The 19,325-nt window shown below is 31.4% G+C and overlaps 1 protein-coding gene across 1 annotated transcript; it reads left to right on the top strand.

Moving 5' to 3' along the window:
- The first annotated feature begins 16,010 nt into the window (after positions 1-16,010).
- On the top strand, positions 16,011-17,712 carry LOC120219297 (probable aspartyl protease At4g16563). Its single transcript, XM_039216117.1, has one exon. The coding sequence runs from the start codon at positions 16,011-16,013 to the stop codon at positions 17,460-17,462; it is 1,452 nt and encodes a 483-aa protein (XP_039072048.1). The 3' UTR covers positions 17,463-17,712.
- Positions 17,713-19,325: the final 1,613 nt, after the last annotated feature.

The raw sequence follows: 19,325 nt of genomic DNA, 5'->3' as shown, positions 1-19,325 counted from the left end.
ATATGTAAATGATGCAAAAATAAACATTAAGCTCAAAATGAAAGTGAAAATCAAACCAAATATATAAGCATGTAAGTTCAAATATCCAATTATCCAACAAGTTCAAACACCCAAAATAAAATAATACATGAACATCAAAATGTTTCACAATTAAAAGTTCTGAGTTCGGGACGATAAACCCATTGACCCAAAGACCGAGTTTGATAAACAAATTACAAAGGAGACAACCATAAACCAAGGTTTTTATATTCTTGGAATGAACAATATTTATGGAAACTCACTAAAGATGATTTGTGGCAGATTAATCTTCTTCTTTTTTCTGTTGGATAATATATCCACCATATATCTATGTTCCAAAGGGAGGAGTACCTACCTCCGGATGGTCTAAACCACCAAGAGATCAAATAATGAAGGAAACTATCACGATGAGTTCTTAGGGTACTCTCACTATCCTTAGACTTATAGGGTGAATCCACAGTCTCTTTTTCATTAAACCTGAGTTATCTAGTCCAAAATGGGTAGCGATTATGCGTGAGTCAATAAAAATGAATTGTCCTAAAAGATAGGATCGAATTCCTATAGTTTCATATTGGCGCTCATTTTGGACACATACCACATTGGAATAGAAAAATGTGAATTAATTGATGATAAACCAAAGGTTTGAGTTTAAAGAGTTTATCAAACTTCTAGGATTTAAGAGTAGGAAGATATTGGAAGTCCATATCTTCTATAGCTTGGATCGAAGGGATACGCTCTTCCCAGATTTTGTATGACTCAAAACAATTAAGGTACATATGGTATAGATCTTGTCTACGACCAGGTACGTGAAACAAGAGTTCAAAATGGTCATATTTGGGTTATTTGGATTGGGTGGAGGAATAAGAGGTTGGTTTTAACTTGAGCGACTAGACAATGTCCTAGGTCGTTTAGGATTTGACATGGTTTAAGAATCGGAATAGAATATGTAACCTGCAAATTTAAACACATGTATGCAATATAATCAAACCCAAAACTCAAATGAGTCCTCAATATTTCAAGTTTCTCTAAACCGAATTCTAAAGGGCAATGTTTTGAAAAACTATTTGGAAAATAATGTTTGAAAATCATAATACGTATAGTTTTTATGAAAACAACATAATTGAATCAAAAACATCAATTAAAACAACAATTCTTGATTTTTTAAATTAAAAGATAATTTTGAAAAATTGAGTGTTTTTGACGAAATTGGTTGTAAAATCATCATATAACCAATGCCCGATGTAATGTTCATCTTAGAACTAATCAAAACTAGTCATGAGTTCAAAAATCAATGAAATAGAGGATTTTGAAATATTACTTTGAAAATTTGGATTTTATGAGAATGTGATGTTATTTGCAAGGATTAGAAGTTGAAGAAAGATCTAATTCCGACTTGTATTTGATGATTTTGGCAAAAATGAAGATTTAGAGAGAAAGAGAGGATGAACGACGTTTAAGAAAGAAGAGAGGGTTTGAGAAAATATTGGGTTCTGCCCGTGTTAAAACTAGAACCCATGGGGGTATCCATTCCCCTCCAGGGGGAATCAGTTCCCATTAAAAGGGGAAATCGGTTCCCTTATGGGGGTATCGATTCCCTCTGCCAAATATTTAAAAAATCTGTATTTTAAACATCTAATAGTGCTAAAATAATTAATACTAGTGGTATTGTTCAAACAATCAAATTTATCATTAAAATTTATTTGAACATAAAATCAATTTTTCACAAAGAATCATAAACCCCCTAACTAATAGCAAAGAATGCAATAAAAATACTATTATATGCATTTTTTATTTATTCTTAAAAGTGCTAAAATTATTTAAACACTAAGTGAAGATAGGTCAGTTAAACATAGTTCTCTCCTAAGTGTCCAAAAACGTTCCTTTGTCTAAAGGTTTGTAAAGATATCCGCTAATTGATGCAAAGTATCAACAAATTCTAGAACTACATCTTCCTTAGTGACATGGTCTCTAATGAAGTGATGTCTTATTTCAATGTGCTTAGTTATAGAGTGTTGGATGGGATTTTTAGTGAGACAAATAGCACTAGTATTGTCACACTTGATAGGAATGATACCTACTTCAATTCCATAATCAAAAAGTTGTTGTTTCATCCATAAAACTTGTGCACAACAACTACCAGCTGAAATGTATTCGGCTTCAGTGGTAGATAATGCAACACAATTTTGTTTCTTTGAAAACCAAGAAATCATCATATTTCCAAGGAATTGGCCAGTGTCGGAGGTGTTTTTCCTATCCAATTTGCATCCTCCATAATCCGCATCAGAAAAGGCATGCAAGCTAAAGCTAGAGTCTCTAGGATACCAAAGTCCTAAACTAGGAGTGTCCTTAAGGTATCTAAAGATTCTCTTAACAACTAGTAAATGTGATCCTTAGGACATGATTGAAATCTAGCACATAAACAAACACTAAACATAATGTTTGGTCTACTTGCAGTTAGATAGAGCAAAGAACCAATCATTGACCTATATAATTCAACATCCTCACATTTACATCCTTCATCCAAGTCAAGCTTTGTAGAAGAGCTCATTGGAGTGTCATGAGGTTTTCCATTTTCCAGTCCAAACTTCTTGAGCATATCTTTGACGTACTTAGCTTGATTGATGAAGATGCCATCTTTTCTTTGCTTGATTTGGAGTCCCAAGAAAAATGAGAGCTCCCCCATCATGCTCATCTCAAATTCACTTTGCATTAGCTTGGAAAATTCTTGGCAAAGAACATCATTAGTAGAACCAAATATTATATCATCAACATAAATTTGAACTACTAAAAAATCTTTACCTTTATGCTTTAATAACAATTTAGTGTCAACCTCCCCTTAAAAACCTTTTTCAATTAAAAAGTTTAACAATTTTTCCTACCAACCTCTAGGAGCTTATTTTAAACATAAAGCGCTTTTGTCAATTTAAGAACATGATTTGGAAATTTTGAATCTTCAAAACCTGGAGGTTGTTTCACATACACTTATTCTTTTATAAAACCATTTAAAAATGCACTTTTAACATCCATTTGATATAATTTAAATTCATTAAAACATGCAAATGCTAATAACATTCTAATTGCTTCCATCCTAGCTACGGGAGCGTATGTTTCATCATAGTATATGCCCTCTTCTTGAGTATACCCTTGAGTAACAAGTCTAGCCTTGTTTCTCACTATATTACCACTTTCATCAAGCTTATTCCTAAATACCCATCTTGTACCTACAGTAGATTTATTATTAGGCCTTTCAACTAATATCCATACTTTACTTCTCTCAAATTGATTTAACTCTTCTTGCATAGCCATAATCCAATGTTCATCATTTAATGCTTCTTTAATATTCTTAGGCTCTATGCATGAGATAAATGCAACATAATTACAAATATTTCTAAGAGAATATCGAGTTGTTACCCCTTTGGATGGATCACCTATGATTTCACCATCCTTGACATAGTTGTACTCTATTGGGTAAAATGCTTCCCTTTCTTCAATGGTTGGATTCTCGAGAGGATCATGAGTTTCCTCATCTTTCGTTTCTTCCTTTGATGATGATTCTCCAACGTCATGTCTAACGTCATTTGTATTTATAATACCTACATCATCATTAACACAAGAATCCTTCCTCGGAAGGAGATTATCATCGAAAACAACATGTATAGACTCTTCTACAACTAAAGTTATTTTATTAAATACTCGATAAGCTTTAGAATTTAAGGAATAACCCAGAAAAATTCCTTCATCACTTTTAGCATCAAATTTGCCAAGGTTTTCTTTACCGTTGTTTAAAACAAAACATTTACATCCAAAAGGATGAAAATAGCTAATGCTAGACTTTTTATTTTTGAAAATTTCGTATGGAGTTTTCTTTAAAATTGGCCTAATCATTACTCGATTTATAACATAACAAGCGTTATTTGTGGCTTCTGCCCAAAAATATTTTGGCAAATTATTTTCACAAAGCATGGTTCTAGCCATTTCTTCTAAAGTTCGATTTTTCCTCTCAACAATTCCATTTTGTTGAGGGGTTCTAGGTGCTAAAAAATTATGGCTAATACCATTAGAATTACAAAACTCATTAAATCCAATATTTTCAAATTCAGTGCCATGATCACTTCTAACACTAGTGATAGAGTAACCTTTTTCGTTTTGGATTACTTTTGAAAATGTGATAAAATTTTCTAATGCTTCATCTTTAGTACTTAAGAATAGAACCCAAGTATATCTAGAATAATCATCTACCAGCACAAATGCATATTGTTTTCCACCCAAGCTGGTAGTCTTAGTTGGCCTAAAAAGATCTATATGGATCAATTGTAATAGTCTACTAGTTGACATATCATTAATGGATTTAAAAGAAACTCACTTTTGTTTTCCTTTAGCACAAGCATCAAAGATTTTATCATTATCAAATTTTAGTTTAGGCAGCCCTCGAACTAATTCTTTTTGAACTAACCGTTGCAAAACACTCATGCTAGCATGTCCTAATCTCCTATGCCATAACCAACTATCATGCTCATCCTTAGCAAATAGGCACAAATTAGTCATATTAATAAAATCTAAATGCATCATGTATATATCCCTATTTTATGACCAACAAGCATAATTGAAAATAGATGCAATGTCAATCAATTTTGCAATCATTTAAAATAAAACATTGTATCTTTTATCAAATTTATTTTTCAAAAGATTATGCTTTTAACCCATTCACATATAAAACATTATGCAATGTTGATTATAGAGATTAAGAGCACATGCATAAAGTTTTTGAAAATATTATGCATTAAAACTTTATAATATTTAAACAAAAAATGTATGCATAAACATTAAGAAAAATTTCAGGTCAAAATTTTGCAAAACCAAAGTTCTTGAAAAATCAATATCAATTGTTAAAGAGATATCAATTACATTTTAAAAACAATTTTGACCAAAAATTATTATGATGAACTAGAATTTATAAAATATTACCAAAAATTACCATGTTCATCATACAATATTTTTCAACATACATGAGAAAAAAACATAATTCAACATTTTAAAACCTCATGCATGCATAAACTAAATGAGAAACCAAATAATAAAAACATTAAATTTAGAGGTTACTCATTCCCTTTTTATGTGTGGCTAGAGCATCTTGAATACCATCATTTTTATCACCATTGCTCTCACACACCTACAAGAGACATTTAAGTAAATTTTGGTATCCAAATTGCTTTGGATCCTTGAACATTAGTTTCAATGTCTCTTGTTCCTTTTGGAACCCATACTTGTCTAATTTTAAATCGTTTTCCTTTCTTTAAAGGACAAGTATGTTCCTTATGACCATGATAATGACAATGTGAACATATTGTCATTATTGAACTATATGAATTATTTAAAATGATCTCCTTTTCTCTTGTTAAACATCCAAGCTTATCTTTCAAATTGAAATTTTCTTTTTCAATACTTTCAAATTTCTTTTTTGAGAGTTCTAAATCCTTCTTCAAGATTTCATTTTTCAAAGTTTTCAGATTTTATTTTTGAAAGCTCTAACTCCTTTCTCAACATTTCATTTTGATTTTCCAAGTTTGTTTTAGCTTTCAAAAGAAGATCATTTTTAGCAATAAATTTAGAAATCAATTTATTGTATTTGGAGTTCATGGTCTCAAACTCCAAAAATAATTTATCATAAGCATCTTGTAACTCATTAAAAGATTTTGAATTTGATATATTTGAGTTAGAAGATACCTTTGGCTCTGTGAGAGCTAATAGAGACATCACTTTTATTGGTTCTTCTTATTCCTTGTCTCTATAGATCTCCTCAAGCTTATCCCACATTTCCTTGGCACTTGAACGAGAAGAAACTCCTTTATATACATTAGGATCAATTGCACAACACAACATGTGTATAGCCTTTGAGTTTTGTTGAGCTTCCTTCCGTTCTTGAACACTCCACTTCTTTGCCTTCTTAGTAGGAGAGGAATATCCTTTCTTGATTATCATCCAAGCTTCCATATCAAATGCTTTGATGAATATTATCATTCACCTCTTCCAATGATGATAATTTGTTCTATTGAAGTGTGGAGGAACGTCAATAGGTTTGGATTCTTCCATGGAGAATGAACCAGAAGTAGACGCCATCTTTATAGATTTAACTCTTCCCCGATCGACTCAAGACGCGATTAAACCTTCAAATGAGTGAGGCTCTGATACCAATTTTTGAGTTAATCGATTGACGGAATAGGCCAAGAGGGGGTGAATTGGCAATTAAAAATTTGGTGGAAGCTTTTACAAAAAATTGAAAGTAATTGCACAACGATTTAGAGTGGTTCTACTTTCTCAATCAAAGTCTACGTCCACTACCTTAGTTATCCACACTAAGGATTTTCCAACAAATTCACTAATTTGTTCTTTATTTTGAGGCCAAAGAGATAACCTTACAACACCCTCAAGAATATACCCCAATTCTTGAGAATACTCTTTCCCAAAGAGAAGATTACAAATTTGCAAACTTACAATGAAATCCTCATAAGGTAGATTGTTTTCACAATTCTAGAACAAGAAAAGAACACTAAAAAATAATTACAAATGAGCACAAATGGTGTTCTTGAAAGCAAAATGAATATTGAAAGGAAAATTGGCTTGATATGCACAAACTTGGTGTTTGATGCTTTCTCTCTTGTTTCTCTATGATTTCTTATTGATCAAAGGCTTCAGAACTTGTTTAAATACTCCCTCAATTGATTCTGAACATTGGGGATGATTAGTGGATTCAATGGAGTCGTTTAAGTGTGAAAACCATTAATAAAACAACTTGGAGCGTGGGGAGAATCGGTACCCCTCCTGGGGAATCGGTTCCCTAAGTGTAAAATTCAAATATTCGATCGTTGAACAGTGGGGGGAATCGATACCCCATGGGGGAATCGGTTCCCTCCAAGCATATTGGAATTTCTCGGAGCAAAACCATTCAGGGGGAATCGGTTCCCTCTGGACATTTTGGAATTTTTGGCTTTGAAACGGTTTGAAATACTTTGTAAAATTATTTTGAAATAATTTTAAGATTAAAACTTAATTTTACACTTGAGTAAGGATTAAAAATGACTTTTGAAAGATTTGGAGTAATATTTTGATATTCGAATATACTTAGAAAATCTTTTTGGAAAATCTTAAAATTCATTTATCTTAATTTATTATATAGAAATATCAAAATATTTTCAACAAGCATATTTTGAATAATATAAAAAAAGAAGAAAAGTGGAGACCTTTACCTGTTTTGTGGGTTTCACCAGAGTATGGAGGTTGAGTATAGGGGTCTTTTTTAGATCTGGGTTTTTAGGTAGTTTTGAGGTCGTTAGAGATGGGGAGCCAAAACGTTTGAGGAGTTTTTTGGTATTTAGGAGCCTTGTTAGGTGATTTAGACCCTATATATGAGTTTAAGAGAGTAAAATGAGGGTTATAGGGTCATTTTAGGTTTGATTTAGGAACTCTGGCCATCGTGGGTGGTGGCCGGAGCGATGGTCGAGACGGAGGCAGTGGGTTCGATGTAGTCGGTCGAGTGAAAGAGTTGGGAGAGTTTTTAGTTTTTTTGGGGAATAGGTTTTAAAAAAAGAGGAAATGTGTTTTATAGAAGAATTTTAGGGGAAATCATGCTTATGTCTCTGTAAAGCTTCGGTGTTTTTGCGTTTTGGTCACCTACGAGGACTAAATTGGTTATTTCCTATTTTTCACGCGTGTTATGTATTGATTGGTATAATCACCATTTAGTCCCCCTAGTTTTAGTGTGTTTTTACATTTTAGTCACTTGTTGTGACTTTTTCGCACTTATTTTAATTTTATGGCCTGGTTTTGTGATTTTATCTATTTTGATTGTTCATGTTGATAAAAAAGAGAAAATTATGTTTTAGTCACTCTAGTTTAATCATGTTTTTACACTTAGGTCATTGTTTAATTTCAATTTTGCAAGTTAATTTTACATTTATTTCAATTTAGTCATTATTTTAAAATTTGCATACTAAGTTGAATTTGGTTCCTGTATTATGTTGCTGACTTCAATTTAATCCCTAGATTAATTATTTTATTAATTAACATTAGTATTAGTTAGTATTTAATTTAGACTTTAGACTTTATACTTTATAATTATTCATTTAAATACATTTAAAAAATTTCATGCATGCTTTTGTTGTTTTAATTTATTTTTATTTGTTCCTTAGATTTATTATGTTCTAAGATTTACCCTTATGTTAGATTTTGTCCCTATTAAATAATTTGACTTAGATACTAGGTTTTCACCTTAGTTTTAATTAGGGAATAATCCAACTTGATTTTTTGCATAAAATGGCCCGATCACTCGATTTGGTTGTTTGAATCAATAATTGATTAATTTATCACATTAATTTTTTAAAGCCTTAGCTTAACTTTAGTCCCTTTAACTTTCCGTTAGGTTTACTTTAGTTTAAATAATTAGGGTTAGTTAGAGTCTTAAATCATAGGTTTAGTCCCTTAACTTTAGACTATCACCACCTTAGGACCTTAAACTTTAGAATTTTACATTTAGGACTCTGGACTTTAGATTCCTTGCATTTTAGTCCTTAAAATTTTTCATTAGAATTTTAAATTAACATAATTGATTAGGTTAACAGTTAGAGTCTCCATCTTAGGCCTAATTTCACCTCTAGTCCTTAAATTAAGAGAATTCTTAACTTGGCCCTCACTTTTGCTCAAGGTTCCAATTTAATTATTAGAATATCATAATTGATTAAAATTAATTTAAGTTAATATTAGAGCCTATATTTTCAGGTTTGAGCCTCTAGGTTCTTTAATTTTCATAATTTGACACATTAAAATAGAGAAAGCCTTAATCTACTCTTAGTTTAATTAAGGTCAATAAAATTTTTTGTTAAGTTTCATCATGTTTTAAAACTTAAAACAATATTCACTTATTAGGAAGTCAATAGTATATCTCCAGCAAGTATGCTCAGGGGGTGATTACTAGTGATTCTCGAAATAGGTCGACATCCTTTTCAAGACTACATCATGATTTCTAAAATATCGAGGTAATGTTCGGTTATTGGGCACAATAGCTGATCTCCCGCATTCATGCTAGGAGCGAATGATATTGGCTTTAATAAACGAATACCCTTTTTAATTTTACATCCATGATGATTTTTAAATTAGATAAAGTTCGAACTCAAAATTTTTAATTTTAAATATAAGGCTATCAACTAGGTATCAATTTTTTGGCGTTGTGGGGGTGCTAATGCTTCTCCACACGTAACCGACTTCCGAACATATTTTCTGATTTTTATAGACCCTAAACTTAATATTTTAATAAAAACAAAATATTTTATTAAAATCACCTAAATTTTATAATATATCGATTGTACCTTAAAATGATTGATAAATACTTCTCATATTTCAAAACATTTAAAAAAAACGCTTAAATCGTACATATTTTTCCACCCGGACGAAAAATAATGTCGAAATTTAAGTTGTAAGAAAAGTTGAGGTTGTCGTCGAAAAAAAAGGCCCTTCTCCTTTATAGATGCTCCGTCACTATATATATCCTCCAAATTCAAATCAATCTTTTCGTGTTCCCCTTATGTCTCTTTATATAATTAGTGAGCGTGAAAACAACGCATTACTTTGATTTATAAAGTAAGCATTGATGTGAAAAATGACGGGACCCAAATTTTAACCATTGATTTTATGTAAGAGAAATAAATTTATAAAATTTAAAAAAAAATGAGTATATAAAATTTTACTAGGTGAAAATAAATTATTAATAAAAAATATAATATTTTTTAAAAATTTAAGAAAATTTAAAAATTTTAAGGATGAAATCATATCTGGTTACTTCCCTCTGTCCATCCCTTTCCCATCTTTTTCGTTGTATGTGATTTCAGTGGACGGATTTTCTTTTTGTTTGAACCATACAACTGAGTGGAGGTTTGAATGGACGGACACCTTGGGTGGCTTCAAAATCATGACTTCTCGTCTTTCGTTTTTTATAACATTTATTGTCTTTCAACAATTAGATCCGCACATCTCATTAAGGTCAACAGTTTTTATAGTTTGAGAAAAAATTTACTAAAATTAAGGAATAAAGACTAGTTTAATGAATTATGTAACGTACAAGGACTAATTACATAATTTGACCCTTTTGAAATCATTTGATTTTAAAATATGACACTTTTGTTCCATCAATTTCTATTGAGGTGAACTACAACAATTATTTAACTTTCATTTTTTTCATTATTGATTGTTTTTAAAATATATATATTTCAACCAAGTATGTTATCAATTGTCTTTTTTTACATTTTCTTTTTTATTACTCAGTTAGTTTAATGGCATACATATTAATAAAAAAGCTAATTTTTAATTTTACTTTTCAATTTTAAATAAATATTAATTTGATCCTTAAATTTTAGATAATGTATTATTTTAACTTTCTAAATATTATAAAAAAAAATATTAATTTAACTTATAAATTCGATCAAAGTCATGTCATCAGTCATTTTTTGCGGCCATCAACTGTCTACAATGACTATCGTTAAACCTTCAAAATTTTCTATCTATTCCTTTTGATCTTCTAATTAATGTTTTTTCATCAGAAAATATCCCGAACTCCATAAGTATAACTTAAAACTCTTTAACTTTCTTTAAAATTAAACGTAAATATGAATTTATTATTATTATTATTCTTTAAAAAATAAAGACACTGAAAATCTTAGTTTATATCATAATTAAATCTATACTTTTTAATATTAGTGTTATACTATAATTACATTAATAATAATTTTTTAAAATAATTTTATTCTTAAATTTCTGACCACCAAATTAGTTGATTTGAAAAAACAAAACAAAACTTTAATCGAAAAACACATGTCCATGGATTACTCATAAGGAAATTCCTATTATTTGAGATATGACTTGCTGGATGGCAAGAACGTTGCTGTTTTATTCTCTTGTGGAGCCAGGTCGATGAAGGGGTTATCGTCTGAGGGTGATGTGTTAGAGGCTAATACTCAAATAAATTTGGCAGAATGAGCAGAGGTGTTAATTAAATCCCTACAATAAGCAAATTTTAGAGGATGTTAGGCAAGTAGAAATTGGAAAAGATCAAAATGTCTCCGGTAGGATTATATCCCAAAGACGAAATATAGATCTACAATGGATATTCAGAACAAGTCTTTAGCGGTAACCGAAGGAAAGGAAAGAGAAAAAGCTCTTAAGAGAAGAGTAGTTAGGGATGGAGATGTTCCTACGATTAGGTTAATGTCTCTTTTTCTAATTCGGATCTCAGACATTGTAAAAAGTTTAAGGAAGCTGAGCGAGCAGCGTGGACATTTGCAAAGAAATGGGGCTTTCAAATTGAAGGCGATGAATGAGAGGTTATTACGAAGTTCGCAAGGTTAGATGGATATTAAGGTTCGGGGTTCAGATATGGGGCGATTGTTGATTCTTTTTCCTGAGGTGGTGCTTTGTTCTCAATGTAGTTTGCTTTCGGGAGTTCTGTTGGAGATGTGGGATTCAATATACCATGACAACACAAGTACGAAAGCTGTGAATTTTTTAATCCTCTAAACCATTCGATGCGATCATCGGTTGTTCAACCTCAACCTATAAAACATACCGACTCGGCAATATTAGAGATTTGAACACAATGGCCCAACCCAAGAAATTTCAAACCCCCCAAAAATGGGTTTAAAATAGTTAAAATATGCGTCTAATCCTGATACTTTGGTAAAGTTTTAAAATTCAGTCCATGAGCTTAAAAAGTTACATCTAACTTTTTTAAATTTAAATATTCTAATTCAATTGTTGACGCTATCAAAATTTACTTACCATCAAGTAATTGTTACGAACTTAATAATTGTTTTGCTTTTGAAGTTGGCAGGATTGTATAGGTTTATTAATTACTCAAATTCCATGTATCACATTGCAATTAAATTAAAAATTCATGTATAATTTTTTTGTTGAAATAGTAATATGTTCAATAAAATTTTCAAAAATACCAAAGTAAATCTATCTAAAAAAATCCAATAAATACTAAAATATTAAAGATTCAATTTTAAAACTAATTCAGCCAACGAGGCCTTAGTTATGCTGATGAGATTAAAATTCCAAAACTTTAGGTGTTTAGGTTCAAATTTCACTGTACGTAATTTTATTTGTATAAATATATTACTTATAATTATAATTCTAACTATAAAACAAGTCAAACCCAAAGTATTTTACGGATCCAAATAAGCCTCTTTGACATCTAATGCCTATACAGTAACCAATTATTCAACTTTACAGTATGAATATTCAATTAATTGGCAGGGTAATTTGGAAAAGAAAAACAAGTAACAAACATTGTTGTTTCCTAATCACATTTTCATGTCTCAAATAAGATTCTCACCCGACGCAATGTGACAAATCCCAAGTCAATCACTTATATAGGTATACCCATCCATAAAATTATTAGGTCAAACATTTATTAGATTCACTAATCACGCTTAACAAATCCCAATCCATCATTAAAGTCCATTGTCGTTTCATTGACCTGAAGATTGTTTTTTTTTCATTTAATTTATATAGAAAGAGGAAAAATATATATATATATATATATCAAATAATTAACTATTGATGTTTGGTGATCCCATGCAGCTGGTTCCTGCAATAACTCTGCAAAAAGATAGATAGAATGGTGGGTGAGAAATAGTCTTCTCATTGAAAATTGAAAATTAATATATATTTTAGATATTTTTTTTATATTTTATATTGATAATCTCTTTTAAATCTTAAAATTTCTCTTTTTAAAATTTTAAAAGTTCATATCAAAAAAAATTATGAATTGGCAGTGGATATGACGTGAACGGCAACAACTATATGTTCCTCAAAGTATGGCACCCACCCATAATTTTGAGGAAAATGGGTGAGAAACAACAAATCATTTTGAAGTTTATTTTGTTTAAAAGGTAGTGGGTTAAGCATTAAAAGGTAGTGGGTTAAGCATTTATACAGCTATATATTTGTGGGACTATGTCTATAAATAAAATAGACTCATTTTTGTTTGCATGCATGGGTTGGCGCTTCGCAATCATTTGCAGTAACAGATCAAATGGTATGTTTGGTATTGCTCAAATTACTATTTTTGTCTCTATTATATAATCACTAGTAGACTTGGCGAAAGAGATAGAGTTCTAGATAAAATGTTCAAAATGGGTTCACTAGAGACTAACTCTTTCCTGTGTTTCTTGCCCCATCAGCATTCTCCATCATCCATCCCGCCTATAGTTTAGACCATGCAACCCTTCTCATAGTGTGCTCACAACCGACTAACTCTTTCCTGCAAAATTGATTAGTAATTTAATCCGTAACATCTTAAAAATCGATTCAATAAATTTTCAGACTTCTAACGATAGAAAATACATTATGGTGTCTAATCTGAAATTTAAAATAAATTTGAATATCCTATGTGAAAAGGAATCAAGCTTAATTTTGATACATATTAAATTGTGAACCTTGAGAATAATAGGTGGGACCATCTTGTAAAGGGGATTAAAGTTTTATTTTGCATGGTAATTAGACCACTTCATTCATGTTTGACGAGTCATTAGGTTAGATGTCATATATTTAAAATTTAGCTCAAATTTCTAACTAAAAAAAACTTGAACTTTTGTGCAAATGGACGACAATTGAAAAAGAAAGGAAAGATTTTTTTTTTTTGCTTCTTCAACCTTGTTTTATCCTTCATTGTCGCATTGAGCTCCCAAAGCAAAGAAAAAAATTGATTGGCCATGTGGGTGGAATTTAGCTATTCAACTCAAATTTGTGTATTACTCACCTTAAACTTTCATTGGTTATGCTCCATTTCATAATCCAAACTGGTTTCCACTTGATCCATAAACCTTAAGTTTTGGGTTCTTCAATTTGAGGCTTCGCAAACCTCATTTGAATCCCTACGTGTTGTTCTTGAGATTATATATCCATTGACATTTTATCTCAATTTTTAGTCAGTTGTATTCATTTTCAATTTAAGATTATTTGTCATTTAAGGTTAAATTGGATACATTAATTTTTGGTATGGCTTGTTTTTATTGTAATGTTGAAATCGAAAGTTGTCGAGGGTGAAATGGTAATTCGGTAAGTGTAGTTGTCCTCGATTATGATGTCAAATTCATTAGTTTGATTTAATATTCTAATATTAGTTTGATGTTTAAGGTTAATTAGATGTTTTGGCTCAATTAGATCGATGTTATAAACTTATGGTAAACTTAAATATGTTATAAGATTTCCATGATTTGGTTGTGAATCGCTATGATATGTATGCTCATTATGATAATTTGTCATATGTTTCTATTTTAAATTATATGATATATATATATTCTAAAAAAAGTATATGATGTATACGTTATAGGGAGAAATAATACTTCCTTGAATATATTCTTATCTCCAGTAAAGCTTAAACCATTTTATTATACTTGTTTTGAAAAAGGAAAACCATATGCTTAATTTGAAATTCATGTATAGTCGAATACAAACAAAGAATAAAAGAAAACAATACAAGCATTCCTTCCTTCCTTTTTTTGTCTAGTTGTATAGAATTTTGAAATTTTAGTGGACTCATCGAATAGTTCAAAGAAACTTTTTCAGGAAATTCAAAAGCAACTCCTGAAATTGAAATTTTGAATCAATTGAGTTGAAACTTTTGTGGTAGAATTATGATTTCCATCCCTCTAGTAAACTAATATTTGAGATTCTTTTATGTACTCAAACTCAACATTATTCAGTTATTTATTTTATAATGTAATTAGTTTATTTAAATAAATGATTTTACTTATTATTCTAATTAAAATATTGATGTTGACTTTCTTTAAAACATCTATTCCAGAAAAAAAATGAAATCGATGTCTATGTGATGAGTTGTAAGAGATGGTTTAAAGAGAGAATTATGTCGTACCATTAAAATAGTTAATTATTAGTTATCATTAAGCATCTCAAAATTTTAAAAAATTTAGTTAAAATTCAATTTTTTTTAAAAATATAAATCGTACCCTTCAAAAATTTTAATTTAAACCTTTAATTTTTTTAAAATTCTAAGTTAATTACTCACACTCTATCACTAATTTCCGTCACTACGTGTCAAACTTTGAATTTTTAGAATCGAATCAAATTCAATACTCGAGAGCTTGACTTGACTCATTTATTGTGATATGATATTACAATAAATTCAAACAATGCGGGTAATTTAACCTTGACAACTATCCATTAACTATTTGAAGTGATTATGATATTACAAGAATAAAGAATCAAAATTTATGAAATTAAAATAGAAAGCTTAAGTCTTGAATTTAAAGGAATTAAAGAGGTGAAATGAATTTAAGGAAAGATTTGTTATAATGTAATTCGCACAAATATGATTAGGGATTGCAATGGGTCAGGTCAGGTTTTTGGGTCATCCAACCCGACCCGAAAAGAAAGGGTCCTCCACCCGTGATCTGATTTGACGAAATTAAGGTTTCATCCGACCCGAATATATGACTTAGAAATCCGACTCGACTTGAAATAAAAAAAATAGTTTTATTCAATAAAAATAATGACTTAATTGAAAAAAAATTATATTTAGAAGTGTATTATTGTAATTATCCCTAAATATATAGGGTAAAATTATATGTATTTTTTAGGTCGAGTTGAGTCCGATTTTTTCCACCCGAACTCGAATTTTTAAAAAAAAATCTGACCTAATTGAATCTGGTCAAAATCATCGAATTCGGGTTGAATTGCCATCCCTAAATATGATTAGTATTTAGACCTAAAAAAGATTAGTTTATTAGTAGTTAAGAACGGGCAGCTTTTATTAAGATCCCCGGTTGTATTGATATATATATAAAGAGGAAAAGATGGATAATCCCAGGAACAAACCAGAACCTTTAATTTCTTTCTCTTATGATTTGACTACAAATTTAAGTCTTCTACGTAAACCAAAAACCAAGCCGAAAGGACTCTGTTTTTCCTGCAGTTTTCAAGTCATGGTGGTATCTCCTCTTTGCTGGCTTTACTGCCTACTGTTTTCAACATGGTGGTGGCTTACAGTTTCAACGTCGGAGATGGTGTTTTTTCCTTTAACTCATTCATTATCCAAAACTCAATTCACAACCCCACACCACCTCCTCAAAACCACATCAGCCCGCTCTGCATCCCGATTCCGCCACCGCCACCACCGTCACAAGCAAGTACCACTCCCTCTTTCTCCTGGCAGTGACTACACTCTCTCCTTCACTCTTGGCTCCCCTTCCTCCCCGACTATTTCGCTTTACCTCGACACTGGTAGCGACCTCGTTTGGCTTCCTTGTTCCCCATTCGAATGCATTCTCTGCGAATCAAAAGCTCCACCACTGTCTCCTCCTCTTAATCTCTCCGCCTCCGCCTCCGCCGTCCCATGCAAATCCTCCACCTGCTCCGCCGCTCACTCTTCCCTCCATTCCTCCGACCTTTGCGCCATTGCGCGTTGTCCCCTCGACTACATTGAAATGTCTGATTGCAACTCCTACCCTTGCCCTCCGTTTTACTATGCGTACGGCGACGGTAGCTTAATCGCCCGTCTTTATAAAGACTCTTTAACTCTCCCCAATTCCCTCTCCGTTCAAAACTTCACTTTCGGTTGTGCCCACACCACCTTGGGCGAACCGGTTGGTGTAGTCGGGTTCGGTTTCGGGCGGCTCTCTTTGCCAGCTCAGCTTTCCTCGGTGTCTCCTCAACTCGGTAACAGATTCTCCTACTGTTTAATTTCTCATTCGTTCGATTCCGACAAGGTTAGGATACCGAGTCCGCTGATTCTTGGTCGACACGAGGACAAAGAAAAGCAGCTTGGTAATAAAATTGTCCAGTTTGTTTACACGGATATGCTTTCAAATCCTAAACATCCTTATTTTTATTCCGTGGGGTTGGAGGGTATCTCCGTCGGGAAAAGGAAAATTCCGGCGCCGGAGAATTTGAAGAGGGTGGACAGAAGGGGAAGTGGAGGGATGGTGGTGGATTCCGGGACAACATTCACGATGTTACCGGCGAGTTTGTATGAGTCAGTGGTGGCTGAGTTCGATCACCGAGTGGGGCGTTATTACAAGAGGGCGAGTGAGGTAGAAGATAGTACCGGGTTGAATCCGTGTTATTTTTACGACAAGGTAACCAAAGTACCGGGGATTACGTTTCATTTTGCGGGGAATGAATCGGGTGTGGCTTTGCCGAGGAGGAATTACTTTTATGAATTCATGGACGGTGGTGATGGAGTAGGGAAGAAGAGGAATGTGGGGTGTATGATGCTGATGAACGGTGGTGACGAGGAGGAGTTGAGTGGTGGGCCAGGGGCAACGCTGGGGAACTATCAGCAACAAGGTTTTGAAGTGGTTTATGATTTGGAGAATAGGAAGGTTGGATTTGCAAGGAGAAAGTGCTCTTCTTTATGGGATAGCTTCGAAAATTAAGTCAAGTGGGTAAATACTTGCAAATCAACGCTGCTTTCTTATTAAGTGGGTAAATACTTGCAAATCAACGCTGCTTTTCTTATCTGCACTTCAATTCTTGCTTTATGGACTCTGCCAATTGTGTATATTGTTAATACCTACGTATGAGGTGGGTAAATATTCAAGTGTAATAGAGATTCAATTCTGTAGATAATCGTATGAGAAAAAACATTAATTGTTTTGGGGGTGTTGAATGAATTATCTTTTTAGATGGACGTTTGTTTTGGAATTCTTAAATTGCATACAATCGATATATCAAATTTAATAAAGCAAAAGATATTGTGTGCTTCTTAAAGACGTCAAAGTTTGTGTATCCAAAATCCAAAAAAATGAAGGATTTGTTACATCATGTTTGGTTATGGGCGGAAGATGTTGAAACCAATGATGATAGTAAATATATATGCCAGCGTCGGACCAAAACATTGCCAACCTTCTTCACTGCCCACGTCCCTTTGGTAAACCTTGCCTGGCGGCTGATTTTAAAACCGACTCAAAGTTGTTGCATCCGGAGTTGACTCACTTGCATTTTTTTCATTTCATTTCATTTAAAATTTTGATTTAATTTGTAATTCTATTATTTCGATTCAGTTTTACAAAAAATAAATTTTAGTTATAAAATAGAGTTCGAATAAACTAATATTTTAATAATTATTAGATTGATTTTTAAGTTAGAGTCAAAATTTTCAATTATCAAAACATATATATGTTACATATAAAAATATATATGTATAATGTATATGATTATTTAAATTGAATTTAAATTATATCACTATATAATAAATATTTATAATCAAATTTAAATAGTGTTGAAACAATTCACTTTATTAACAAATTTTCAAATAAGATTTAATGTCTAAAATATGATTTATTAATTAAAATAATCATTTATACCTACATTAAGTCATAAATTATAAGTTTAGTATCTAATTTTTTTTTTATTTTAGTCATTCAATTATTTTTTTTTAAAAATCATACTTAACATTTAGTTTTGATTTTATTTTGATCACACTTCTTTAAAAAAATAATGGTGATACTGATATACAATAGTAAGATAATGTCATTTCATAACTAAAAAAGTTAAAAGAATATCATATCAACTCAAATATGATTTTAAAAAAATAGTTCAGTGATCAAAATATAACAAAAAGGATAGCAGGGGCACTAAAGATGTAGTTTATACATTATAAAAACACTAGATCCAAACTGATGAAGATGCCTTGGGGAAGGGGTGAGTGCGAACCCCAAAGTATGAGGGATTGGACCACACAGTACAACTGCTCCGTCAGATTACTCATGCAATTGCGAACCAGCTGTCTCCCTCTTTTCCACATTAAAATCCAAAATCAACAAGGCTTCTTCTTCTTCTTCCCATTTTCCTTTTTATAAAATCTTTTTCTCACCAACCATTCCTCCACCCAACCCTTATTTTATAAGTATTTCTTTCCACATAAACGTTTATTTATTATACCAAATTGATTGTACGAAATAAATTATCGTAACGATTAAAAGATTTATTGTTTTATCTTAAAATTTTAAGTTCAATCAGTGTATATATTAGTGATATAAATATTTATTATTAAGCAATTAAAATTTTTTAAACAACTACTATCTTATATACACCTTACCTTAGATTTATAAAAAAAATACCAAGTTGATTGATTTGTAATTGCACCTAATCTTTTTAAAGCCAACAGTAAAATATTTGTATGCATTGTTTTAAAACCCAATTTGTTTTTGAAGTACTTGTAACCGGCTAGAGCCATTTTGTTTCTCATTAAAATATTATTATTATTATATAATTTAAGATTTCCTTGACAACAAATA

The sequence above is a fragment of the Hibiscus syriacus genome, unplaced genomic scaffold, assembly GCF_006381635.1.
Source record: "Hibiscus syriacus cultivar Baekdansim isolate YM2019G1 unplaced genomic scaffold, ASM638163v2 tig00110206_pilon, whole genome shotgun sequence".
NCBI classification, from domain to species: domain Eukaryota; kingdom Viridiplantae; phylum Streptophyta; class Magnoliopsida; order Malvales; family Malvaceae; genus Hibiscus; species Hibiscus syriacus.
Note: the sequence above shows the minus strand (reverse complement) of the source record. Positions and strands in the feature narration are given on the sequence as shown.

What these genes read in the sequence shown, in the direction of transcription:
- LOC120219297 (XM_039216117.1), top strand. Translation starts at nt 16,011, where the DNA reads ATGGTGGTATCTCCTCTTTGCTGGCTTTACTGCCTACTGTTTTCAACA.